The sequence below is a fragment of the Fringilla coelebs genome, assembly GCF_963513975.1.
Source record: "Fringilla coelebs genome assembly, chromosome: 27".
Taxonomy (NCBI): domain Eukaryota; kingdom Metazoa; phylum Chordata; class Aves; order Passeriformes; family Fringillidae; genus Fringilla; species Fringilla coelebs.
This window is the reverse complement of record NC_140053.1, coordinates 5009781-5037433: the sequence shown is the minus strand read 5'-3', so window position 1 is coordinate 5037433 and position 27653 is coordinate 5009781. Positions and strand designations below refer to the sequence as shown.

Sequence of the window (27653 nt, the reverse complement as noted above, 5' to 3'; positions counted from 1 at the left end):
GCGGGAGCTGCCGAAGAGGCCTGAGGGGCCGCGCCGGGCTGTGCCGGGCGGGCTGAGCAGAATCGCGCCGGGCTGGACCGGGCTGAGCCGAGCCGAGCCGGAGCGGTAGGTGCGGGCCCGGCCGCCGCCGCGGAGACGGGATCCGGGTCCGGGGTGCGGCGTTCGATCTGGGAGCCGCGGGGTGCATCTGCCCGGTAGGGCCTGGCGGAGCTTCCGCGGCTGCCGGCGGGAGCAGCGTGTGAGGAGCCCCGGCCCGGCCGGGGGCTCCGAGGGGGTGATGGGCTCTCCGGGCCCCGCCGCAGCCGTTCCCTTCGCAGCGCTGCGTGTGGGTGTTCGGAGCTGGATGTCACTGCTGCCCGGCACCTCCTCGAGTCTGCGGCTCCCGGTGCCCCGGGCAGCTCGGCTGTCTGAGCTCCCGGTGCCCCTCAGTGCCCTGAGCTCCCGGTTCCCGGGCTCCCGGTGCGGGGACTTCGCTGGTCCCTGGCCCTGGAGAGGGGAGGAGGAGGCAGGGAAGAGCTCAGCTCATCAGAACACGGCCGAGCCGGACCTTCATTCACCTGACCCACCGATCCTTTTCGCTCCCAGCGTCCCTTTGACACAACTAAATGCCTAGCTCCTTTTTTTTTTAATTTTTTTTTTCCTGGCGAAAGGTTAATATGTTTCTTTGCTGATTAATAAGTTGCTGCTGTGGTTGATCTCAGATGCTTCCTGTCAGCTTTAACTGGTTACATTAGAAACATGTGTTGAGTGCTCTGCACATGGAGGACACAGCAGTCTGAAACCAGCACCTATAAACAAAGTCTGAATTTCTTTTTCAACTGGCTTTCTAAATGCTTTTATGAGTAATAATTCACGCTTCTGTGCTGTGACATTAGTGATAAGAATAGCTGAACTGAGTGTGTCTGTAGTGAGCTGCTTTATTGCATTTTACCTCAGTTGATGTCTGTTATTGGCATGGCCACCGGATTCCTTGGGAATGAGTCACTTGCTATTAACTATTAAATTTTAACTGTATTAAGAGACTGAATCTTGTAGAGTGCTGTGAAGGAGCATAACAAACAAACATAACTGAAAACCTAAAGGGTTTGTGGGCCCTGATCCAACACCACTGGAGTTAATGAACTTGAAATTAATGTGTCTGTCCTGAGTTTTCTTTCTGTGGTAAATGGGAGAGGGTAGAACAGAACTGTTATAGTAGTGATGAGGTGCTGAATTATTATTATTATAATTGCCAAGAGGATGGAGGCAAAGTGACCATGAATCAGCTTTCCTTCTGTGACTTTTGACCTTTGCTGGCAAGTGTCAAATGTGTTGGTGGACACAGAGGGATCGAGGCCTGGAGGACAGAAAGATTTCCAGGTTCTGAGATGAGCAGCGGGCTGGAGTAAAAGAGCCCTGAGCCAGGACAGGGACTGGAGATGATGGGAGAGGGAGAAGAGGATGCATGGAGGGACAGACACGTGGGAATTGCATCTGTGGGAGAGTGGGCTTTGCTGATCATGATTTAGTGACATCAGGGCCCTGAAGAAAATGGACCTTGTCTTGCCTAAAGGCAGTTCTGTTCCACAGTTCGTGTGGGAGTTTGTCTCATGAGAGTCTGCTCAGGCTGGACACTTAGAAATCATCCCAATCAGTTCATATTTTGATTTTATAGTCACAACTGAATTGGCAGGACCAATCATAAATTAAGATAATGTAGAACTGCTTCTATCAATACTAAATGTAACTAAACTTTTGGATTGGTTTTGCCAGTAAGGCATCCCACCCTTACTGCTTCCCCATAGATTTACACGGATTTTATAAATATGATTGAAATGTAAGGCTGCAAAGCAGTGTAAAGTAACAACTGGTGACAGCCTGGCTCCACCTCCTTGGGCAGAATGGATTTTCAGGTGTGTCTGTGGTGGCTGCTGGAGGTTGTCCCTTTAGGTGCTTTATGATATAATTTTGTTGTAGTTTAGGAAATAACTTCATGAGTTGGTTGTCAAAGCCATGATGTTGTTAAGTGGCCTGAGAACTGTGTGAGAACAGCTGGGAAGCAAATCCTTATCAGGCTGAAGTTTGTTCTGATTATTTCTGCTCTCCTTGTTTACAAAGGGGTTGGGAAAAACTGGCCATTCTCTGAGTGAATGGGCTTGTGGCAGTGTTTGTAAACTCTGGGCAAGTGGTGGTGTTCATATCTTTGTTCAGCAGCACGAAAAGAATTGTTCAGGGGTGAGCTGTGCTCGGGCTGTCCTCGAGGAAATGAGGCTAAAGGTGTGTTTGGGTGCTTTTAGAAATCTGCTGATAATTAAACCCAGTCAAATATTTCCCTGCAGATTTTGTAACCAAACTATTGCAATATCTTAATGTCTGGTAACTAAAAAAAAAAATAACTGAGGCTCATTATCCTGGTGTTTACAGTAAGCAACACCAGTGGCTGAAAGAGGATTTGGGAGTATTTACTATCAAACCACTTTAAAGAACATGTTTACACACTGCCTATCGTTTGTAATGTGACGTGCTCCTACATGGGGCTGATAGTGCAGGGCTTCAAACAGGGAGCTTGTGGTGCTGTGGGGAGAAGGTTTGCAGCTTTTCCTGGTGCTTCTCAGGTGAATCTGTGGATCCACACCAGAGGGACCAGAGGGGATTGTGCAGGAGCCCCTGGAATGGCTGGATGGGTCACAGTGGTTATTGAAGGGGAGGTGAAGGCTGAGAGCTCCCTGGAATAGCAACTGCTGCTCTGACTCACCCGGATTTTAATCAGTCAGGCATTCTATTTATTTTCACTTTGGAGCTCTTAGATACACAAGGGAAGTCTTTCCCCCCCCTTCCCCCTTAGACATGTTCACTTAAGGCAGCATAAGTGTGGTTGAGGTCGGGGGGGCGGGGGGGGCTGTTGAGTGCTACAATTGGTTTTTTAAGTCCCTTCTGACACAAAGTGAAACTTGTCCTGCTGACAGCTCTGAGCAGTTTAAATCTCCACCCAGGCCTGGGCTACAGTAACAGGCCTTAAACAGCCTCAGCCAAAACCGGAACTGTCTGAATTTCAGTTCCATCTGAAACGTGTGCAGGCCAGGAGCCCACGGGTGCCATCCAGGCACAGAGGCGCCAGGGATGGAGGGGCAGTGGTGCCCAGGGTCTGAAGGGCTTGCACAAATAGTTATGGAATGATTTGGGTTGGAAGGGACCTTGGAGTTCGTCCTGTTTCACTCCCTGCCGTGGACACCTTCCACTATCCCAGGTTGCTCCAAGCCCTGTCCAACCTGGCCTTGAATGCTTTCATCTAAATCTATATATTTATATAACTAAAGTATATATGTATACATACATGCCTTTGGCCCCAAACTGGATTTTTAATGTGATCCATCTATGTTAGAAGTATAACAAGTATAATCTTTTTTTTTTTTCCTTTGAAAGAACCTGCTCCTTGACAAGGTTTGGTGGCTTTGCACAAGGATTTTGTAGCTAATACCCTGTGTAGGTTCTTTTGGCTACAGACTTGGCGCTTTCTGCCATACTCACTGACAGCTGTTAGAACTGGAAGGTCCCCAAAAGGTGTGTGGTGTTCTTCTCAGTTGCCATTCCCTGCTCTAGTGATGCAGAAATTCCTGGCTCTTCCCAGCTGTTGCTTTGTTGTGGTGGACAGCAAAGCAACGTGGCTAAAAATGCTCCTTGTGTTTGATCAAACCAGTAGCAGCTGCAAAGGCAACCTGAGTTAGTGCTCTGTGCATAGAACTCCTCTCCATAAGGAAGTGGGAAACCTCACTGAGACAACATAATTTTTTATCTTCTTCTTTGCTTTCAAACTAAATGTCAGTTTGAAACTGCTGCTGAATAGGTACACTCAGATTAAAAGAAATCTCCATTCTGTGAAGCTGACTTAGGAAACCTTACATATATTTTAAAGCTCTTTCCCAAGTCTTTTTTGACCACATGTGTGGGCTGATGCACAGAGCATTAACTGAAATTCTCCCAAAAGCCATTGTGCAGGGGGACTGGAGCCAGGCACACCAAGCAGGGTCCCATATTATGGTGTGCTGTGGAGTGGTGCAGTGCTGGAAGGTGTTTGCATGGCTCCTGTCCAGCTCTGAGTTTCTCTCACAATGACTTCATGACACACAGAATTGCTAATGCTTAAGATCCCTGCTCCAAAATCTTCAAGCTGAGATGGAAGAGCTGAAGAAGGACTTCAGAGAAGGAAGGAGGAGGTTTTAAAGGAGCAGAAAGCATGTGGTTGTCTTTTACATTAATAATGTTTGAGTATCTCATTAGTTCTGACTCCCATCAAGTCTCAGGTGACCTTCTCCAGTATTTTAGTTTCTCCCACACGTTGGCTGAGGGAGGAGCTGCCACCAGAGCGGTGCCTTCACAGCACAACTGAGACTGTTTGGCTTTCATTCTGTAAAAACACACTTTCTGTTTTACAGCAGTGGGAACTAACATTAGTTAACCCAAGGTGAGTAAACCCTTAGTGAAGATAAGGAGCAAACAGGCTTTAAGCTGGTATCAAAAGCCCATTGTGGGTTAGGAGTGCACTGTCCACTCTTATCTCCTGCATCATTACCTGACTTCCCCTTTCTGCCTTGAAAAAATGAGTCCATCACATGTCCACAGAAGGAAGAAAGTCCAGGATATGGAAATCAAGAATTACAGCTGTATCTAAGTGAGCTGGCTGAGGGAGAGGAGAAGCAGCTCAGGACCACGAAGCTCCCTGTGCTGTTTGTCTGTGCCCTGTGTCTGTACAGGAAGCTGTGCTCATCCTGGAGCTCGTAAACAGGCAGGGGAGCTGCAGCTCCAGAGTGTCTCACATGGGTAAATCCTGCTCTTAGTGGGCTTCCTGTGGATCCTCAGGTGCCATCTGCTGCTGCCCAGGCTCCCTTTTGTCTGGAGCTCCCTGAGAAGGGCTGTGAGGTGGATCTGTGCAGAGGCAGAGTGCCTGGGTCTGAATTCATGGGACTCAGGAGCTCTTTGCACCTCTCTTAGCCCCCTTCCACTTGCACAGAGATGAGTCAGGCCTGTTCAGTTCTGAATCACAGAATCACTGAGCTTGGAAAAGACCTCCAAGGTCATTCAGTCCAGCCTTCAACCAAATCCCACCGTGCCCACTAAGCCATATCATGAAATGCCATGTCTGCTTGGTTTTTGAGCACCTCCAGGTATGGGGACTTCACCAATGCCCTGGCAGCCCATTCCAATGCCTGACCAACCTTTCAGTGAAAAAACTTTCCCAATATCCAACTTGAACCTCTCCTGACACAACTTGAGGCCATTTCCTTGTGTCCTGTCTCTTGTTTTCTGGGAGCAGAGCCCAACACTTAATTGGCTTCAACCTCCTGTCAGGGAGCTGTAGAGGGCAATAAAAGTCTTCCCTGAGCCTCCTTTTCTCCTTTTAAAAACTATTTAAAAGTTCTGATTGATTATTTTTATTCACAGCTTCTGCCCACCATGCTTTGCTGTACACACCATAAAAGTACTTGGCATTTGACTTTTCCAAGGACTGAAAATTGCACAGCAACAGTTAAACCATGCTGGGCATGCAGGTTCTGGTCCTGCACAGCCCCACAGACCTGAGTCACACATTAAACTGCCTGAGCTCTGCCCGGGTTGAGGCAGTTGCTCACAATTGCTGCCTCGGTCTCTTTGAGTCTGCAAGTGAGGTAGAGCTTTGTTGACTTTAATCTCAGTTATGTTTCCTTGTTATTCTTTGCCGTTTTAGAGGGCAACAAGGACTTGGAGTTTTGTTTCTCCCCTCTCTCTGTTCTCCTTTGACTCAGCCAAGGAGGGACTTGTAGAATTATGTATTTTTTGGCCATGGGGATTGGTTTGCCCTGAAGAACCTTGAAGGTGAGGGGAGGGCAAGGAGAGACAGAGTTAATGCAAGTCAGGAGAGAGTGAGGATAAAAATAACCCTGAACTTGTCAGTTTGGTCACTGGTGGCTGGGTTAGTCATCTGGCAGGCTCTGCTCCTGCTGCTCCAAGGGATTATTTTACAGCACTGAGAATTGACATAATTTCTGTAGAGGAGAGGGAGCGGGACGGCCGTAATGAGTGGGATACTGTCATCAGCACTTCTTTTGCACAGCAGCTGTTCTCTGTTTGGCCACTGAATGTGGTCATTGTTGACTTTCCTTGTATACCTGCCAGGTTGTTAGGTGACTCACAGCACCAAGGTTCATGCACTTGGCTCCCAAATGCCTCCCCTTTTCTTTGGTGGTCCTTCAGGCATGGAGCACCCACTCATTTTTTCATTTTCCTGATTCATCTCTGTTGCCAGGAGCCTGTTGGAGTAAATGTCCTGTTGCCCCAGGCAGCTGCTCAAGGGGGGGAAAAAAGGAAAAGGAAAGGAAAAGAAAAAAAAAAAAGGAAGAAAGATTAGTGCAGATTGAAGCTGATGAGCCTCAAGGTGTGCTCCTGTAATGGTGCTGATATCTGATTTTCTGGCCTCTGTTAAAATGTCCCCCCTTGTCCTGTCCTGGGTTTGTGCTACTTAACTCCCCTATACATTGTCCAAAGTTTCTGAACTTCTCTGGGTTGTTTAAGGGTGGAAATATTAATTTTAAGGTTTTACATTGGCACTAGGAAGGGGTCTCTGCATTAAAGGGGCAACAGAGCACATTCTGGTTTGTAAGGAAACAGCTGGTTTAACTTCTCCAGAATCCAAGGTGAGGGGATATGGGGCTACACCAAAGCTGTATTCCCCAGGGGTTGTGCTGTAGGAAACTCCTCACTCTCCACATTGCAGATTTTCACCCCTGGGTATCCCCATCCTGTCCCTCAGTGCTTTGCTTCCATGCTGGTTTATGATTCCCCCTTTCCATCCCCAGCTCTCTTCCACCTTCCCCTGTGCTGGGACTTGTTTGGAGCTGCATTTGTGTTCCTGGTCAGCTCACAGTCTGTGCTGATCCCCTCCCCAGCTCTCAGAAAAAGGGGTCTGTTCCAGCATCATCACTGTCCTCTGTCCTACACCAACTTCCATGGATCCTGACTCTGTAAGAGCTCCCTTCTGATGGGCTTGAGCAGGGGTTGCAGAAGTTGTTGATGATGTAGAGGAAGGAGGGGAGTGAGGGAGGGTCTGTGGATGGGCAGGTTGGCTGTCGAGCCTGGCTTCATTGAGGGAGGATGAGGAATGGATTTGAGGATGACTGAGCACAGGGAAAAAAGGAATTAGCTGGGTTTATGGCCATTCATGTGGTGTGAGAGCACAGTGTCATTCCCCCCAGGTGCACTCTAGGAGAACTTTCATATCTTCCCTTTTTCTGGGGATGAATATTCTTCCTGTTTAGTGATGTGGGAGTTCCTTCTTTTCCTTGGTTTCACTGTTTATATTTAAGGGAATATACCAATAATTAAATTTCTCTGAAACCTGTGTGGTTGCATACTTTCAGTCATGAGAATGTTGAATATTCAGAACTTCAGTGGTCCAAGTCAGAAATGGAGAACTGGTACGCCAGGGGTCTTCTCCAGCACCTTGATTTGAATTATTTATTAATTATGATACCTTCAGGAGCCTCCTGTTTCTCATGAACTTGAAGCTGCTTCTGTCTGTGAAGGATTTTGACAAGTGTTTTGTTTTTCTGTTCTTGCTCAGTGTCTCCCTGAAGCTGGGAAATGGCCGTGATGGGAATTGCATGCCAAGGAGCTCCTGACCCAGCCGTCAAGCACAAAAAGGAGCTCACAGCTGCCGAGGGGCTGAAGGAGACAGTGAGTGAAAAGCAAAGCAGTGTTTGCAAAGTAGAAGATTCAAAGAAGGTAATCTTTCACAGTCAGTGGAAAATCCTGAATGATGTAATCACCAGAGGAACAGCAAAAGAAGAAACAGAAGGAGGCTGTGCATCAATTTCTATTATTGCCCAAGCAGAATGTGAGTAGCAGGGCGGGCTGCGCTTCATTGAGAAAAAGGAATGTGTAGAAAGGGATGAGATTTCACTCCCTCGGCGCTCCTGGAGAGCTGAGGCCACATCTATTTGTAATCCCAAGTGGGGTGGGGCTGATGACACATCCCAGACTCTATTTAGGAAGCTCATGAAATCTCCTAATAATGTGGCTGAATAAAGCATAAATAACAGACCAGCGTGAGGCCTGTGCACCTCAACCACATCTGTGTCCTGTGGGGCACCTGTTCTTAGCTGACTTCTGAAGGGGGTTTAAAAGAGGGAATAAAGAGGAGGAAACCAAAGTAAAGCTGTCATCTGGGAAAGAGCAGGAGATAGCTGGGAAGCCTCCTAATTGTGGGGGAGGAAGAATGCAGTGTGGGTGGTGTGACATGACTGTGCAGTGATTGTCTGGATCACTCATTTAGCACAGTGGTAGAGCTGTTTAAGTCCAGTTGTTACTAGGAGAGACTTTGCCTGGTTTAAGACAAGTGATGATCCTGAGTTTTTTTTTCCCACAGGTGAAAACAGCCAGGAGTTCAGCCCCACTTTATCAGAGAGATCCTTTATTGCCCACAGTAAACGTTACAGGTGAGAGACCTCTTAATGCAAACACCCCTCTTCACTGCTGCTTTTTGACTTTCCTTGTTCCAAATCACCCTGGCTCTCTGCACTTAAAATGTTTTTCCAAAAGCACTCCTGTTGGAATTAGCTCTTCAGTCTGAGGCCTGGTAAGAATGTGTCTTTCCCAAAACATCTTCCTATCAGGAAAAAATACAAGTTTAGGCACAAACCACTTGAAGCACCTTGTCTTATTGGCAATGCCTTCAGATTTACTGCCCTTGTAGCCTTCTGGCTGTTTCTGGATGGTCAAATTTGTTTTGAAATGGCTGATTTTTTTTTTAAGGTTCATAGGCTTGATGTAGAAGGATCCAGGGAGAAATTTTCTGTCTTCTTTAACTGAACTGTTTTGATGCTTTTGAAAATGTTACACCATCTGCTGAAAAGTGAAACCTGGGTTGCTGCTAGAAGGAATCCTCAGAAAAGGGAACAGCTTAATTTCTTGGGAGGATAAAAGGGGATGAGAGAGCCTTTGCTTAATGACAGCATCAACAACAGAAGTTGTGAGCACAGAGAAGCTGGAAGTGGTAAAAAGGACAGTGACACTTGTGATGGACAAGTGGAGGCCTGGGAATTGCTTTTCTGGAGTCAGCTGGGACTGAGTGAGCTGCTTGTTCTTCATGAAGAATTTCTTCCTGTTGGGGCTCATCCTGGAGCTTTCTTACACACTGGAGCCCTGGCAGGCAGCCCCAGCACCCTGAATGTTCCATTCTGAGGAACAGAATGAGGTGCTGCCTGTTTCCTGGTGGCTTCAGACACCTTGTGGGGTGTGTGGTTTGACACTGCCCAGTGGCTTTAGGATGTGGTCCCATGAACCATCAGAAGAAGTGCAAAGTGACCCATTTCTGAGGGGTTTTATGTGGGATCTGGGGTTTTCTGGGATGCACACCAGCTGTGTATTCAGGCTCAAGGCACTGTGCTGATGCCATCAGCCAGAACTGTACTTTTGGCATCTTTTAGCACTAAAACACCAGGAAAAAAAGGAGAGAGTGGCTGTGCCCTGCATCACTGATCAGGAAAGGCAGAGAAATGTATCAGAATAGTTCTGAGTCAATGGAACAATTACTTCATTTGAAGAACAAAAATCTTGTTTTCTCTTAGAGCTTAATTTTAAAAAATCTAACTGCTATGATTGATATTGAATCATAGAATCACAGAATGGTTTGAGTTGAAAAGAACCTTAGGGACTATTTCTTTCTGACCCTGAGTAACTGCAGGCAAATATTCCTCTTGAGAGTTCATCTCTATGTGCAGACCCCAGCTGGAGTGTTGTGTGTATCTGTACACATTCTTAGAAATCATGTTGCAGTATTGAGCTTTACAAGCCAGCACATTTTGGCTTTTTGAAGCTCTTTTATTTGAGTCCTCTTAGTCATCCCTCTTTTCTGTGCAAAGTTATTTTCCTTCAAATTAGAGCAGGCATTGATATTATGAAAACATTTATTAATTTTGATAATTTTTAAAATAGGCTGCATTTATCCATCATCTCTGTGTTCACTAGAAATCAACCACAAACTGTCTCAGAGCAGGCTGGAGACATGCAGTGCTTTCCTCTCTATTTGCTAAGTTCAAAAAAGAGACAAAAGACAGCTGGAGAGGGACTTGGACAAAGAGCTGGAGTGACAGGACAAGAGGAATGGCTTCCCCCTGCCAGAGGACAGGGTTAGGTGGGATATTGGGAAGGAATTGTTCCCTGGCAGGGTGGGCAGGCCCTGGCACAGGGTGCCCAGAGCAGCTGGGGCTGCCCCTGGATCCCTGGCAGTGCCCAAGGCCAGGCTGGACACTGGGGCTGGAGCAGCCTGGGACAGTGGGAGGTGTCCCTGCCATGGCAGGGGTGGCACTGGATGGGTTTTAAGGTCCCTTCCAACCCAAACCATTCTGTGACTGTACATTCCAGTCTTGTTCATCCAGAATTTGTAAACTCTGGGTCACTTTAATGTTTTGCCTTCCCCACACCCCAGAATTTCTTTTATACAATGCCAGAGGTGCTGCTGGGCCTGGACCTTCAATTTACCCCTACTAGAAGGCAAGAAATTGTGTTTTAGTTCTCTGAATTAGCAGAGTTGCTGCTTTTCCCTCTGTGAGCTGTGCCATCTCAGAGCCCTCTGTGCTCTGCTTTCCAGCAGCCGCTCGGACAGCCTCGATCACATCCCCAACAATGTGGCCCATGCCACGGAGGGCAGGATGGCACCCACCTGGAGAGGGAGGCACCGGGGCAGGGCCAGGAAGAAAAGGCACAAGAAAAGATCCAAGCTAAAAGGACAACCTGCGGCTGCTGGCAGGAGAAGTCCAAGAACTCCAGAACAGGAGAGCTGCACCCCAATTCCTGTCCAGGTGAGAGTCTTCCACCTTCCTTTTGTACTGTCCCTGCAAACTCTTAACAGCTCTTGAGTGAATTTTGGTGTATATACTGAGGTTCCTGCTCAGCTGTTTGGTTTTGTTTTCTAGGAGGATGAATCCCACCAAAGTGCTCTTTACAGGAACAGTTTTTGGGTTCCTGAATTTAACAAGGACTTGGGCTATGATCCACTGTCTTTTGAGAAGCCTGCCCATGCCCCTTTGTCCATGGGCAAACTCCATTCCCCAAGGAGCCAGTACAGAACTGAACTGCACAAGCTGATCAGCCCTATTCAGTGCCTTAATCATGTTTGGAAACAGAGGGACACTGTTCCCCAGCCTGAGACTCTCCATCCTTTTCCCTACAACATCCTTCCCCCCCATTTCCCACATGTGGACAACCCTCTCCATGCCATGAAGCAGAATGCTCTGGACACATATTTCCATGGGGACCTCAACTATCAAGACAGTCACTTATCTGGCCTAAACTTAGAATATAATTTCACCAAATGCATCAACCAGTCTGTGCAAACCAGTTCAGACAAGCTTTCTGTGGAAGAATATTTGGTAGATGCCTTGAAGGGGAGCGTGAGTTTTGGTGAACCACAAAATTTAGCCAGCCTGGCCAAGACATGGAGAGGAGGTGGGCTGGAGCTGAAGGAACAATTCCATGAAGCAAGTGAAAATGAAGGCGTGCTGCTGAACGAGGTGATCTGAGCCACTCTGGGGTGTGGGAGGCAGAGTTTCTCCTGGACTTTGGGAGAGGGATAGTCTGTATCCATGTGCTTGCTTCTAAAACTGTCATTTCTGAATGGTTCTGGATCTGGTTGGAGCTGCCAGATAACGATGCAGAGTTGTTTTCTGCAGGAATTAAAGCCCTGCCTGTCTCAGACTGCTGGCTCCATGCTGTGCTCAGTCACCAGACATGCAGGCCTGGCTCTGAGCAGTGGTTCTGTGCTTAGTCAGTCTTCAACCATGTCCTCTGTTTGCTGGGGAAGAGCCCAATCTGTTCAGCCAGGCTGCAATATTTATTGGCTCTGGATGAGCTGGAGTGTGACAGAAACCAGGGCTGGGTAGAAGGGGAGGTGCAGAAGGCCAGGCTGTGCCTCTGCTGGGACCAGCAGCTCCAGCAGCATCCCTTGCAGTGTCCCACAGGGCCTGGGCACAGAAATGCATTTGAATCCTAGGGACATGGTTCACTTCTGAATTCAGTTCTCTCTCAACACCTTAAAGTCCTCCTGGAGGACTTCCCTGGGGTCAGTGTGACCCTGTCAGTATGGTCTGTGGAGTTCAAGGTGTCCCTTACCTGCCTGAATGTGTTCACACTGACATCTAAGGCACAGTCTCCATCTACTGACTGCAGAAAAGCTTTCACAGTGTCTGCATTTAGTCACAGGAATCTGGGTTGTAGGATTCAGCTTTGTATTTATGTCCTGCATGAGAAGGAAGGAACACAGAGCTCCAAAGCCATCCCTGCCTTTCTTTACAGCAGTGGGGTGCACTCAGTTAGATCCAACAGAGCCCACAGAAATCAAGTATGTTCATCCTGTATGGTTTCATTTCAAGCCTGTGACAGAAATAATCTTGTACTGAGATTTCTGGAGAGGTGCTGTGGTATCTGTCCTTGTGCTGCTTTGGAGAATGCTGATCTCTGTCTGTGCAGTTTAAGTGTCTCTTTCCTTGCTTCATCTTGTTTTCTGTTTGCACTTCCAGAAGCTGAAGCCGGTGGATTACGAGTACAGAGAAGAGGTTCACTGGACCAAGTGCCATGGTTCCCTGGGCATTGGCTCTTTTGGGGAGGTGTACAAGATAGAGGACAAGCAGACAGGATTCCAGTGTGCTGCCAAGAAGGTAATTCTGTGTGAGAGGACACAAGACAGCACATGGAGAGAAATCTCTTCCCTCTTTAGGACCTTGTACAGTCACAGTGAAGTGCTGCTGTTGTGTCCAAGGAAAACCTTCAGGGGGGTGGCAGACAGAGAAGCAGGTGTAGGACCTGTCTGTGCACAGGGACCAAGATCAGCAGCCAGAAAAAAGCTCATTTGGCTTTAAAGTGTGCTGAGAAGGATCCTGGGTGCTGAGGCAAGAGCAGAGCTTTCTGAATGATTGGGAGTGACTGCAGGGGAGCAACAGCTGCATGGGTTATCTGTTACCTGACTGTTCTTATCTCAAACCATGTCTGGTGTAAGTGGTTACATGGCAGGTATTTATTTCCCTGTTGAAAAAGGAATAAAGTAGGAAAAACCCAAGGCAGTCAGTAGGATGTGAAAACAGAGCTTTCATCTCCTCAGTGTCAGCTGCAGTGCTGGCACATCGTTCTGAGGTGATCCTGCTCCAGATGCAGCAATGGATGTGTGTTTTTCCAGAAACTGGCACTATAATCTGTTGTACTCCAGGGTATGCCATTGTCCCATAATGCAGGAAGTGTGTGGAATATAACTTGGATCAGGGCATTGATTTGTGGGCTGCTGTGGGGGCCTCAGGGATGCAGACAGAGGGATAATGCAAGGAGAGGAGGAAAATGTAAACTATTTTATTTGAACTTACACTTGAATACTTTCATCACCCCTGTGAACTGATGTTTCTCACATTACTTCACTAGAAAACTTTGTGTGGGAAGTGTTTGCCTTGAGTACAAAAATATTATGTGCAAAAAGAACCGTAACTTTCATTTTCCAGTTTAAAATGTTCATTTTTCCCCCATTTACACTGGGCCCAGCTTGCTGTGCTCCCTGTGGAAAGATGTAAGAGTCAAGCCAGTGTGTGTATTTATTTAACCATTTGATAACCATTCATTTGTCAGCTATAAAAAAACAAACATCTCTCAAGCATATAGAAAATTAATTCCTGTTCTGCATCCTCACAGTTCAGGTGTGAAATCTTGTGGTGACACAACCAGCTTGTTTCCTGTCAGTGTGTAGCTATTTAAATGTGTTATCCATTTGGCAAATCCACAGTCTTGGGAGAAATAGCTGTTCCTTGTGGGGTGTATTTTCAGGAAGGAAGATGGTTATGCTGAAAAGGGAAACATCAAAGTAGGAGAAACTGAAGTCTTTCAAAATGTCATTTTCCCCCCCGTAATTACTGAAGGATAAAAGGATGCTTCCTTATATCAGAAATGCATTTTCTTAGATCACACTCTGAAAGCAGAGAGTTCTAACATGCAAATTGGACACTTCTCTATGCTCTATTTAATTTCCATGAATAACTGTCTCCAGTTCCTGCTGCCTCCCTGTGACAGGAGGCCACTACCTCACCTTCTTTCACCAGACTTGGTGCTGGAAGCACCTGCTCTCCAAATTCTTGAGATGAAAGGAAACCAGCTATAGCTGGATTGCTGACAGAGAAGAAACATGATGCATCTTTTTCCCACCAGAATCTTCATGACTCATGTTTTCCTTCTGGACTTCAGCAAATTCTTCTTTTATTTAGTTTGGCTGAACTTAGTGCATAAAGTTTTTCTTTAACCATTTGCAGGATGAGCACCACCTAGCAAGGTCATCATGCAGATCACTGCTTGTGGACATATTTTTTATTCCCTCCTGTTTTGGGGGAGTTGAATTTTTGCCAAGTTTTGCACCATCCCCAGAGGTTTTTTCCCCTCAGTTGTCAAAATGATCTTTTAACTGAGACAGAAATTTCCTTCCTCCTGAAGGGTGCCTGTCCTCAGCTGTAACCTGGAGTTATTGCAAGCTGGCATCTCTTGTGATGAATTTTCACTTCCCTTGAACACTGAGGGTTTATCATCCCAAGCCTTCCCACTTCTGGCTGCACTCCCCGAGTTCTATTTGGGAAGGTCACAGAATTCAATTTGGAGGAGACCTCCAAGACCATCAAGCCCAGTTAACCCATCTCTGCTGTCCCACAGCCACCAGAGAGGGACAGTTGTGTGAGGATCCCTCCCAGCAGCGGCTCAGTTCTCCCTGTTCCTGTAGGTGCAGGTGGAACACTTCCGTGCCGAGGAGCTGACGACGTGCGCGGCCGTGACCAGCCCCAGCGTGGTGCCCCTGTACGGCGCCGTCAAGGAGGGCCCCTGGGTCACCATCTTCATGAAGCTCATGGAGGGTGAGCAGGGCACTGTGGAAGCACCACTGGCAGTGTCCAGTGCACATTGACCTCCTTTTCCTCCTGCCCCAATATGGATCTGTTAGTTCCTCAGTGCATTCCTGGTGTGGATTCCCGAGTGGGTGGGGATGGGTGTGTGTAATCCCTGCAGTGGGTTGCTGTGGGGGGAATGATTCCCAGTCCTGCCTCACTCCGGTTCAAGGTGTGTCTTTTTCACAGTAGGACACAGTTGGGGCTGGTTTGTGCTTCCTGGTGGTTTGCAGGACACCAGTGGGGCTCATTGCCCTGGCTGTTTTAGCAAACCTCGATAATTCCATTGCCTGGTGTTCTTTTCCTGGCCAGAACCATGGAAAACAGGCTGTGAAGAATGAGTGGTGGTCAGTAACACCTAGAAATGCCTGTTCTGATCACAGAGCACTTGTTTTCCTCCAAAGCAACACTGTTAAACTGACACTAAGCAAAAAACCATATGAACAAGGCCTGTTTTTGTGAGCAGCAAAAACTCTGGAAATAAACAAAAGGACCAGAGCCATGTGTGGAAGATTAAGTTCTGTCAGACCTGGAAAATCTCATTTTTTCAATGGAAACCACCAGGAATGCTAATGATGCTGGGGAGAACTTAAACATAAGATAACATGGACTCCCTGGATTCCTTTCTAGGTGGCTCATTAGGGCAGCTCATTAAACAAAGTGGCTGCCTGCCGGAGGACAGAGCTCTCAGCTACCTGGGCCAGGTGTTGGAGGGTCTGGAGTATCTTCATGCTCAAAACATTCTCCATGGAGATGTCAAAGGTAGGAAAGTGTTTGAAGTGCCTTGTTCTTCCCTTTTCTTAGTAGAGGCAAACTGCTTGGAGATTAAATTTTGGGATTATTTACTTAAGTTATGGGATCTACTTACTAAATGTTCAGATCTATGTTTGAAATTAGAGTTTCCCTTGGTTCTAGACTGCTGGGAATATCATATTTGTCACCTCTTCTTGTCACCCAAGGGGCTGCCAAGCTGCTTGCCCAGGCTGGCCCACCACTGGGCTACAAGAATCTCCAGGGCAGGTAATTGGTAGTTTATAAGAGATAATTACAGCTCTGTACTTGCTTAAGCCAGTGACAGGAGAAATAAATCCTTTGGGCTTAGAAAACTGTAGTTGTGTGTGCTTTTGAGTGTTTTTCCCATCTCCTGATGCAGAAGAGACTAATGGAACCCTTCTCTTGGCAGCTGAGAACGTGCTGCTGTCAGCTGATGGGAGCAGGGCCCTCCTGTGTGACTTTGGCCACTCTGCTCACCTGCACCCAGATGGGCTGGGAAAGTGCTTGGTCACAGGTGAGGCTTTGCTGCTGCTCTTCTGAGGAATTGCCCTTCTGACTCATTCTCTCTCATGAACATTTACATGTGGCTGATTTGCAAGCAACTGCTCGGGGTGTCTCATTTATTGGTATTACTGTGAGGCATCCCACTGACAGCCAAAATGACCTGAAATTTGGGAGGTGATGGTTTTTATCTCCCAGGCTAGAAGATTGTCAGCATGCTGCATTCAGTGTTTTGTCCCTGCAAGAAGCCACACTGAAAATTTAAAATCCTACTTGGACTTTTGTAACCTCACTAAATAGTGGGGAAGAGTCCTGATCTCCACTAAAGTAAAATTCCTTTTTTGACAATTAAACTAACCATGCTTCTTCATGCAGCTGTTGAAAGAGAAGAGTAAGTTTTCTAAAGTCAAGCTCATGTTTTGCCTCCCAGATTTGCTTGAAAGGGAAGTTAAATCCCTATTCTGTGTATAAGGGATAGGTCTGAGAGAGAACAATTTCTGAGAACACAATGCTGCTTTTTGAGTTAAGGTGGAGCCCTTCCACTATGGAGAAAAGCTGGGAGAGCTCAGATTGTTCAGCCTGGAGAGGAGAAGGCTCAGAGGAGACCTCAGAGCCACTTCCAGTACCTAAAGGGGTTCCAAGAGAGCTGGAGAGGGACTTGGAACAATGGCCTGGAAGGACAGGGCAAGGGGGAATGGCTCCCACTGCCAGAGGGCTGGGTCAGATGGGGTATTGGGAATGGGAATTGTTCCCTGTGAGGGTGGGCAGGCCCTGGCACAGGGTGCCCAGAGCAGTCCTGGCTGCCCCTGGATCCCTGGCAGTGCCCAAGGCCAGGTTGGACACTGGGGCTTGGAGCCACCTGGGACAGTGGGAGGTGTCCCTGCCATGGCAGGGGTGGCACTGGGTGGGCTTTAAGGTCCCTTCCCACCCAAAGCACTCCATCCTAGAAAGCTGACATGTCTCACTTTAGCTGAAAAGAGAGGGGTTCTGCCTTAGCCTCCTGCCAGTGGCACTGGAGCAGCTCTCTTGCCTGCATGCAGTCAGTTTTCTCCTGGCTGGTTTTAGGGAACTACGTGCCTGGCACAGAGACCCACATGGCCCCCGAGGTGGTGATGGGGAAGCGCTGTGACTCCAAGGTGGACGTGTGGAGCAGCTGCTGCATGATGCTGCACATGCTCAATGGCTGCCACCCCTGGACCCAGTACTACAACCACCCTCTCTGCCTGAAGGTGAGTGATCCAGCCTCTCTGCAGGTGAGCTGCCAGAGCTTGTTCCTGCTGGCCAGGGAGCACTCACCTCGGGGTGCATGGCTGGGAGCCAGCTGGGCATCTGACAGGATACCAGCCTTGCTCTGGGAGCTGAGCACTCCCTGTGCTTGCTCTGCTTGGCCTTCCATGCCCTGCTCATGACTTGGGTGTGACTTTTGAGCCATTCAACTGTAATAAAATTACTGTTCAGGTCTCACTTAATGCTTTCATTTCAGTTGGAAATGCTGTCGGGGTGGGAAGAACCTTCCTGAAATCAAATTAAGCCTCTCTGGTCTAACCTCTTTCACTTCCTGTTTGTTACACAGATCGCTAAAGAGCCGCCTCCTCTGAGGGAAATTCCACCTTCCTGCAACCCTCTCACTGCTGAGATTATTAAGCTGGGGCTGGAGAAGGAGCCTCTGCACAGGGCATCTGCATCAGAGCTCAAAACTAAGACCAGCGTGGCCCTCGAGGAAGGTAGAAATGTCCTGATGTAACTGATGCAGCTGAACCTTTGTATTCCCACTGGGAGAGCTGCTGGTGCTGCTCCTTTTGGAAGGGCCAGTCTGTTTTATTGTCCACCATATCATTTTCACAGCTTTAATGCATATTTTGGGTTGATGGCTTCTGCCTGCAGCCAAGTGTTTGTCAACCAAATAAATGAGAATTTCCTGTGTGCTGTCACATGCTCTTCTTCCTTCTCTGCTGGAGGAGGTGAGCTCTCTGTGGGTTTGTTCAGGGGCTGTGCCTGGGCTCCTGTCAGCTGAAGCATCAGCTGCACCTGGAGAGCCTGGTGTGCAGCACAACTGCAGGCAGAGGTTTATTGCATCCTAAGCTGTAACTCATACTTGTGGTTCAGTCTTGCCCCTGACACATCAGTAATTTATTTCAGCTTAACCCTGCTGAGTGGTTCTGTAATACAGCAAGAATTTGTGGAGGTGATTAGGTTTTATCTTTTGAAGAAGCTGGGCATTTTGCAGCAAATACACTTCAAAAATTCTTACAGAAAAGGAAAACTTTTACCTCTTTTATTGCTTTATTTGATAATGTTTGTATCCTTTTTTTTTTTTTTTTTTTTGTAGTGGGAGGTGTGAGAAGCCCCTGGAAAGGTGAATACAGAGAGCCCAGACATTTATCTTTGAGCAAAGAAAACAGTGCCCAGACATCCCTGTCCCCCACAGTGAGCCCAGTTTCTGAGATTGGTTCTGACCCAAAACTGCCAGTCAAAGTTTCCTGTGGCAGCCCAGTCCTACCACCTCCATCTCTGGAGCAAACAGAGGAGGTTGAGGAACCCCACTGGAATGAGGGCAAGGAGTTACCTGAGACCTGTGATCCCCCACCTCTCTCCTCAACTCCTCTGCCCCTGAAGAGCTGCAGCCAAGTGGAAAGAGCCACAACCATTTCAGAGCAAGAACTTCAGCAGCTGGAAATTGGTGAGCACTGGGCTGGGGGAGGAATTCAACTCTTTTTGCTTGAGAGCAGGGTGAAAATACAGCTGCTTTCTCTTGGCTTGTTGACAGTTATTTTTGGGTTTTCGGCTTGGATGTCATCTTGCTCATAGTTCCTTTCTCGTTACACAAATTGCTCAACCTTCCTTCAAACTACTAAAACTAATAGTTCTTAACCAATTAAACATGCCACAAAGGGAGTGAACAGAATTTCCTTCCTCCTGAAGAGGGGGGAACCTTCTGAGAGAGGTGCAGGAACCTCTTGGAAAACAGCCTGTTTCAGACTTGTGCTTGTTTGCACTGTGTAAACAGTGTCAGAATTCCAACTTCATCTGCAATTTTAGGTTCAAATTTTATTTTTTTTTTAATTGAGGTAAGCCAGGATAAAAATTAAGGAATGGCAGATGTCAAGCAAAGCAGTGCAGTTAAAATCAGCCTGCAACTGTTTAGTTCTGGGCGTTGGAAAACCTACAGCCATCAGCCAAGGAATTTGGTTACAACAACAATCCAGAGTTTGAAAACCAGCAGTAAATTCAGTGTGGAAATCAGTGATTTGTCCAGTTCCATTGCCCCACTATAACTCTAGATTTCACTTTTTTTTTCTCCCATATTTTCTAGTCTTTTTGAGTGAATTGAAAGAAATTAGGAAGAGAGGGGTTTGAACTGCAACTGTGTCAGAAAACAGAGGAATTTTAGGGCTTGCTGATGGGCAGCTTCTTTCTCAAATGGCTTTGGGCCTCAGCAGCATTGTAAGAGCTGGTTATGTATGGGATATCTGGATATTATCAGGAATTTTTGCAGTGTTTGTAAGTACTTGTATCCAGATAAGGGAGTACAACTTGTGAGAGCTGAGTGCATGAGTTTGACCTTTCCCTGATAATATGGATGGATCTAAAGTGACATCTCACTGGAGAATAATGGGCAAGAACTGGTAAATTTGGGGTGCTATTTTGCATGTGTTTGCACAATCCATCCCCTCTTGGCTCAGTTTCCCTGTGTCACAGTGTCCTGTGGCCTCTGCAGAGTTGTGTGTTGGGCTCTTCTGGCACCAATATGAATGCTCATTAAATATTGCTGAAGAGGCTTTGGGTATAAATTGCAGAGCTGTGATTAGAGCAGGGAGGCATGGAGGGAAACACTGGAAATGTCTCCCTGAAACACTGGAAATGTCTCCTTTCTCTTCCTTTTCCTGCAGAACTGTTTCTGAACAGCCTTTCCCAGCCTTACTCTCTGGAAGAGCAAGAGCAAATGCTTTCATGCCTCAGCATTGACAGCCCCTTTGTGTCAGATGCCAGTGAGAAGGTGAGTGGGGATGGGTGGGGGGTGGCTGGCTGGCCCCCTTGGCACAACTGGGAGCTGTGACCAATTAAAATCTGGAATTTCTCACCTTTGCTGCTGCTTTCTGGCACCCAGTTTGCTGGGAAGAAAGCTTTGCTCATGGCCAGTGGGGTGTAGCTGTGCTTTGGTTCCCTGTCCAGCATGGATCCTGTCCTCCAGAGGCTCTCCTGTGCTGTATCCTCACCAGAAGCTTCAAGTGTGTGGATACAGAAAATCTCAGCAGCCTCAATCCTGCCTGTGCAGGAGAAGGGAGCTGGGGAAGCAGTGATGGAAACAGGAGCTGCACCAGGCAGCTGTTCAGGGTCTTCTTCCTCGCCATGGCCACCAGTGGGAGGTTTATGGAAAGACCAGGAGAATAGAACAGGAAAACAGAGACCCAAATCTTGGATGTTCATTCCCAGATCTATTCTCCATGAACTTCTTTTAACCCATTGATAGTAATGAATACATAGTCCTGGTTATTTGCCAATTTCAATTAGATTTAAATTAGTTCTCTGTGGTGTTCCTAAAGTGGGGAAAACCAGTGAGGAACGCTGAATAGGCCTTGTTGGAGCAGGGAAGGACAAAAGCCCTTCAACCACACTTTTCAAAGACTTTGAGTCCCCAATTTGTGCATCCTGGCATCTGCAGGAGTCAGTTCTGATTGGGAACAGCTTTGTGTCCTAGTTCTGTCTTTCAGTCTTCCAGTGCTTTTTGAGTAGGACTGAGGGAGTTCTGCACAGCTCAGCTGTTGACACACACAGTGTGCAGTGTGGGATCTGACTCTGCTTGGTTTTTCCCTCTAACACCTACACCATACCTTTAACTTGGTTTTGACTGGGTCAGACCTCTGTGCTGGTGTCAGATTGACTGGGACAATGCAGACCCTTCCCAACAGTGCAGCAGCACAGGGTCTGTGGTTGGTTTTGTACAGTTAATTGTTTTTCCTGGGTGTTTCTAATGTCAATAAGTGACAAATATTTTAACTGATTCTTAATTCTCCTGCCAGTCACTACAACCCCTCTTTTCTCACCCAGCTTTTCAGCTCACTATTGATTTAACTATTGAGAATATCTGATAATGTCTGCACACTGTTGCACTGCCATCCATTCCCTTTCCCAGATGGCACATAAATGTTGACTGAGGCCCAGCCTTAAATCCCTGTGGATTTCCACCCTTTTCCTCCTGACCTGATTTTAATGCTCATCTCCTGCCAGCTCATTTTCTTTCAGAACCTTAGACAAACTTGTGCTTATTCCTGCAGAACTCCATGAAGGCTTCTCACAGCTTGAGGGACACCATGAGCTCTGGGATCCATTCCTGGAACAGCCAGGCAGAGGGGCAGAGCTGCAGCTGGAACAACCTGCTGAGCCGCAGCCGGCACACGGACACCCCCAGCTGCTTCAACGGTGGGTCTGCCTTCCCACAGCAGGGAGAAATGGCCAGAAATCCTTTTCTCACTATCTAGACAAGCTGGATATGGAGTTTTTGAACTCCTTTTGTCCTTCAGTTGCTGTGCCAGCACAGACCCCCCTAAAGATGGGTTGTGAGGACGCCCAGTCTGCCCCAGTCACAGATGGGTCTGTGCAGTAAAACCCAGGGAAGTTACTGAACACACACAGAGCCTGTGCCCTGCTTCATGCAGCTTCCTTGTGCAAGGAATGTTTTATAACCACAAACATCTACCCAGAATTTTGAGGGCATATTGTGCAAATTAATACATCCCTTCAGCTGCTTTCTTGCTAAATGCAGCTCTGCTCTGTGAGTCATTGCTGTCTGCAGCAAGCTCCATGCTCAGTAAAAGACCTACATAAATTAGATCCTTAATGACAAAAATGAGCTTTTCCCCATGTGTGTGCCTTGTCAGTCAGTTTTGCTGTGGACTGTGAGGTCCTTGTGGCTCAGCAGAACTTAAAGAACCTCTTGTGCATTTCAGGAGTGAAAATCCAGATCCAGTTGCTAAGTGGAGAAAATTTGCACATCAGGGATTTCCACAGGACAAAGGTGGGAGACATTGCCACGGGGATAAGCAGCCAGGTGAGACACAGACTGGAGTTCAGTGCATCATTTGAGGAATGATTTCTTCCCTACTGCAGCCTCATAACCCCTGAATGCCAGAGAGAGCCAGGAGTGGTTCAGGGGTCCTTAGGACCCCTATAGAAGCAGAGCCTCAGTGCTGCTGTTGGTACCAGAGGATGTTTTCTGAATCACAGAATCATTAAGTTTGGAAAAGACCTCCAAGATCATCAAGTCCAACCTTTGACCAAATCCCACCAGGCCCACTGAACCATATTTCCAAGTGTCACATCTACTCATTTTCTGAACCTTTTCAGGGATGGTGATTCCAGCACTGCCCTGGGCAGCCTGTTCCAATGCTTATCCACTCTTGCAGTGAAGAAATTTTCCCTAATATCCAGCCTGAACCTAGTACCAAACCTGAATTGTAAGCCAGTGCCAAATTGTCAGAGTGACCACTGGGATCTATATCTTAGAATATAGATATTCTGTGCTGCAGCTTAAAAAATCCTTCTCCTCAATTATAAACTCTTTTCCCTTTCCTTGAAGAATCATATATAGCTTTTTCATCATGAGCAGTAGCATCAGCTCAGGGAGATGAGCTGGGGTGCTTCCAATTTGTTCTGTTGGAGATGTTGGCACACTCCTGTGAACCTCACTGTGGGCTGCTTTGGCTGTTCCTGAAAGAAACTCTGGAGTGTCTGTGGGACTGTGACTCATCTCAGTGTAAAATGGGATCTGAAAGATCTCACTGTAAAATGAGATTGTCTCTAAAAGATGTTGCACCAGTCCAGAAAATGTTCCAGTGGTGCTGGTTCTCTCTAGACTCTGTTCTTGTGCACATCACAAAGCAAAACAGCTGCAGAGGAGGTCAGGTGCTCAAACATGGGCAGCTCAGGACCCCCCAGCCATGGCCCAGAGCTCAGGGAGGCACTTTGGTGTGGGGGTACCAGTTGTTGGTTTTTCTGGGTCTGGATTGAGATGGTAGTTCATGTTTGGACTCAGGTGTTTATTATTCCTTATCAGTAAAACAGTCTCACTACTGTGAGTTCTGCAGCCTTTCATTAGAAGGCACAAAATGGCCAACAATCTCTTGGTACAAGGTCTTTTAAGACTAAACTGTCCAATTAAGAACTGACACCTGAATTATTTTCCTTTTTAACCCAATAACTGATCCCAAAGAGCCCCCAATGGGAACTTTTCTGCCCAATTACAAAGTGCCCCCCAAACCTAAGATGAAGGAAGAAGAAGCATGAAGAAGAAACCCAGGACAAACCCTGTGCCCTCCATCTTGCTTCCATCCACAACACACTAAAAATCCCAAAACCTCATTTTCTCACCCAGTGACACACCTACACTGCTCTCTATAATCTCTTTCACACTTTTGTGGATTCTGCTGGGAAAGTCTGGGAAACTTTCTCTATGAATGAGGGTCAGAGTCAGTGCTCCCCTGGGGATCAGGGCACCCCAGAGCAGACAGAGAAATATTCCCAGTGCCCTGGATTTGCACACTTTGGCAGCAGGGTGGGCACTGCCCAGTCCAGTCTGAGGTGTTTCCTTATGAGAGGAGCTCAGGATGTTCCTGCCAAGCACGAGCCCCTCCCTGGGAGCTGCTCCTGCCTTGGGAACTCTGATGGAGGGGGCTGGAAGTGCCACTGAGCTCTGTGTGTTCTGCTCCCCAGATCCCTGTGCCTGCCTTCAGCCTGGTGACCAAGGAGGGGCAGCCTGTGCACTACAACATGGAGGTGCCTGACTCTGGCATCGAGCTGCAGTGCACCCTGGCCCCCGACTGCAGCGTCAGCTGGGCCTGGCGCGTCAAGCACGGCCAGCTGGAGAACAGGCCCTGAGGCCCTGCCTGCTTTGGAGGTTTGCACCTTGTGAAAGGAGGAATTGCAAAGCTTCTGACCTCCCCTGCCGTGGAGCACCAAGTGCAGTGGCTGCTGTTTGTGCTGCAGCAGGATCACAGCTCACTGCCCTCGGGCCTCGCTTCTGTTGGCTGCTCTGATCCACTTCCAAGACGTGTCCTGAGCTTAGACATTCCCAGGACAGTGGGAATTCCTTGTTTTGGGTGTGTTAGAGCTTGAGAATGGTAGGTGGAAATTCCTCACTTCTCAGAGGAAGGAGGTCATGCTTTTCAGGAGAGCAGGGCCGTTGGGTGAGAGCTCTTGCTCCTGCTCCAAGGTGAGGTCGGTCGTGGCTGGGCTTGCCCAGAGGAGGAGCTTGGGTGCCCTCGGTGTGGCTGGGGTTGGTTGTGCCAAGGGGAGCTGGCTGACTTCTTTCCAGCTGGAGGAAAAAACATTTCTGCAGGCTCTGGGGAGCATCATCTCCACCTCAAGCCTTTAGCATGGGGAGGATCCACAGCAGTCACTGGCTGGCTCTTGGTGTCACCTCCCGCCCTTCCCCGCAGTTGCTTCATTCTTGAATGAGAAAAGAACTTGGTTCCCAGAAAGAGCTTTGCTTGCAGCTCCCAGCTGCAGGTCTCAGAGGAGCTGGTGCTCTCTCTGGTGTCCCTGGCAGGCAGGGCAGGAGAAGGGTACAGAATTCCATGGTGGGAGGCTGGAGGGGTTGTTCCTCCATCCTGTTCTCACCTCTGATGTGGGACTTCAGGTGTGCTGTCCCATCCTTGGAGGAATAAGGGACATCAGCTCTGTCAGCTGTGAGTGGGCTGAATTTTATTTCAGAGTTTCTAAAAATCTCCCTCCCAGCTCCCAGTCCAGCCCAGTGCCCCAGTTCTGTGAGCTCAGCCTGGCCTCACAAGGCTTCCCACTCCTCCCCTCACTTCAGACTGGGTTCACTGAGTGGGATGGGCAGCTGGGCCTAGAATGCCTTAAGCTTTAAACTGTTTTTTTACTGATTTGTGAATGTTTGGAACATACTGAAACCTCACAGGTCAAGTTCAGGTGGGCGGGTGCCGTTCACCCTTCTCCACCCCAGAAGAGATCCCGAGGGAGTTGTGAGCTCCTGTGTGCCTGTTCAGGGTTGTGCTTGTTCCAGGCCTGGCACAGCTGGGAATCCCAGTCCCTCCCTGTGGATGTGGCTCTCCCAGAGCTCTGAGGCTGCATCTGAGCTGGGGCTTGCATCCAGCCTGGGCAGAGCAGCAGCTCCCAAAAGCCAAGGTGGGCTCTGCCAGGTCCGTGCTGGTCTGGGAGACACAAAGGGGCAGCGATGCTGGCAGTGCTCCCAAGGGAAGTTCACTTAGAAAATAGCTGGGAAAAGCTGAACTCTGAGCCTCCCTTTTTGAGGAGCAGCACTCCTTAAACAATGGATGCTCTCTCCCTTTGGTCTCCCAGAACATGGGCTGGTTTTGCTCCAACAGACAGTGACATCCCTGATCAGAAAACTCAAGTTTGTAATAAGAATGATGTAATAAGAAAGTGGAACTCATGAAGAAAAATGAAACCTGTCACCACTTTGGGTATCATTTTTATAGCACTTTTTGTTCTAAAGCACTTAATACATTGTCCAAAATAGGCACCTAATTATATCTACTATGCCACATTCAGAGTCTTTTTAGTAAATAATTAACACATTATGCACACATCTTCCAGGAGGGAGTGGGGAAAGGGGGAGGTTGGCTCGATTTCTTTTTTCAGATGCCATAAACTATTAAGAGTTTAAGCTCTGGAGCAGGAAGGATCAAAATGCCTCTTCCAGGGCTCCCAGGAGCTCCCAAGCACAGATTCAGTGCATGCCTGACTCCATTCCTGAGCTTCCTCTCCGGGGACAGGAGGAAAACGTGGTTGTTTTTGTGAGTGCGTGGTGAAGTGTCAATCCCAAAGCATTGTGGGCTCCATCCCAAAGGCTGCACCCTGTGCCTCTGTCACCTGGGGGATGCTCCCATGTCCTGGTATCTAGTTCCATGCCTAGGCATTGGGATTGAGCCCTGGAGCAGCAGGGAGGGAGCAGCAGGACTGTCTGCAGGGCTCCTGGGCTCTGCATCTGCAGCATTAACCTGAACTCAGGCTACCTGCACAAGGGCAGGGAACCCTCATGGCCTGGGATGTCCTCCCAGGGCCCATGGAGCTGTCTGTGTTCCCAGACCCACGGAGAGCCCCAGGCCCATGGAGATGTCCATGTTCCCCAGTACCCTCATAGCAGCATTAGCCAGGATTCCCCCTCTTTGTGTTGCCCAAAGCCTTCAGTCCTGTTTTGCTGCCACCACAAGTGCCCCAGTGAGGCTGCAGGCTCCCAGCCCACGCTGCTTGGCCGTGTCACTGCTCTCAGGGTGGGATGTGGTGTCACAGCCCCTCCCTGGGGACAGACACCTCGCAGCCCCACAAACCACTGGTGCCTTCCCAGTCCCTGAGCTGGGGCTCTCCTCTGGGATGATCTCCAGGCTGTGATGCCAGCCAGCCTGAGCTCTCCTGGCTCTCTCCTGCTGCCAGGACAGTTTCCTCTTCCCTTGGCTTGTCACTTTGCTGTGACAGGCACAAACAACCCAGCTTCCAGATGAAGGCAATAATGACAGCAGAAGGTCGGGAAAGATTTGCATTATCCTTGTTCAAATTTGGCTGGAACTGTCAGGTTTCATAACAAGTGTTTAGGACAGAACCCCAGCTCAGGGTGGGGAGGACAAGTAGGAGTGATAAACACAGATGGCTCTTGTTGTGCAGCTCCTTCTGGAAGTCTGGAAAAATCGCTGTTGGTGAGGTGAGGTGGAGCTGAGGATCTCATTGGGATGGGCAGTGGGGGAAGGTGCTGGAACGAGGAGCTTGTATGGAATGAATGACACTTTATAAAACTGTGATTTCTTGAAGTTAATGTTTTTGACCTGCATTTTCACAGGGAAAAAAATTAAAGCTAAAAAAAAAAAAGAATATTTTGTTTGTTGTCGTTGCTGGTGGTTTGATGTGTTGTCCTAGAGAACAAGATGGTGATGCTGAATGAGACATTTTCCAGGAAGAGGAGCCTGGTCTGAATGAACTCTGCTGTATAACTTGGGTTTGGGGCATTCAGAAGAAATCAGGGAGGAGGCTTGGGCACTGCCCAGGCTCCCCAGGGAATGGTCCCAGCCCCGAGGCTGCCAGAGCTCCAGGAGCCTTCGGACACTGCTCCCTGGGATGTACAGGGTGGGATTGCTGTGCAGGGCAGGAGTTGGACTGGATGGGCCTTGGGGGTTCCTTCCAGCCCAGGATCTTCTAGGATTCTGTGATTTCTGGGGCTGAAGAGGCAGCACTGACGTGGATGGATCCCAGGCTTTGCTGAACAGCCTGGCATCTCTCTCCTTCCAAGCAGCCAGCCCCTTGTCCTCCCTCTGTCCCTCTGTAGGGGATTTGCTGCACTGGGAGCTGCTCAGGAGGGTGAGGCAGGCAGAGCTCTGGGGATCCCCCCACAGCTCCCAGTTCTGCAGCCCCTCTGCTGCTGCTCCTTCAGGAGCTGTTTGTCTGCACGGGGCTCAATCCTTCCGGTAATTGAGCCCAGAGGCTGGGGGGGGGGGGCTG

At 48.3% G+C, this 27653-nt stretch overlaps 1 protein-coding gene across 2 annotated transcripts; it reads left to right on the top strand.

Annotated features, from left to right (window-relative positions):
• Positions 1-26936, top strand: MAP3K14 (mitogen-activated protein kinase kinase kinase 14). 2 transcript variants are annotated; one of them, XM_084222296.1, is made up of 16 exons: positions 1-105; positions 7574-7846; positions 8378-8447; positions 10604-10811; positions 10926-11522; positions 12528-12665; positions 14750-14879; positions 15540-15671; positions 16093-16197; positions 17250-17413; positions 17758-17908; positions 18514-18864; positions 20075-20181; positions 21461-21605; positions 22133-22233; positions 23895-26936. In XM_084222296.1, exons 2-16 carry the CDS (start codon positions 7594-7596, stop codon positions 24057-24059), a joined length of 2817 nt encoding a protein of 938 aa, XP_084078422.1. In that variant the 5' UTR covers positions 1-105; positions 7574-7593; the 3' UTR covers positions 24060-26936. The 2 variants fall into 2 exon arrangements, with proteins under 2 accessions (XP_084078422.1, XP_084078421.1); XM_084222295.1 differs by having other exon boundaries at positions 10601-10811.
• The last annotated feature ends 717 nt before the right edge of the window (positions 26937-27653 follow it).

Bases quoted from the DNA above. Each gene is read 5' to 3' on its own strand.
- MAP3K14 (XM_084222295.1), top strand. From the start codon at position 7,594: ATGGCCGTGATGGGAATTGCATGCCAAGGAGCTCCTGACCCAGCCGTC. The intron at 17,909-18,513 runs GTAGAAATGTCC...TTTTTTTTGTAG, and splicing joins CAGCGTGGCCCTCGAGGAAG to TGGGAGGTGTGAGAAGCCCC. The intron at 20,182-21,460 runs GTGAGTGGGGAT...TTATTCCTGCAG, and splicing joins TGTCAGATGCCAGTGAGAAG to AACTCCATGAAGGCTTCTCA.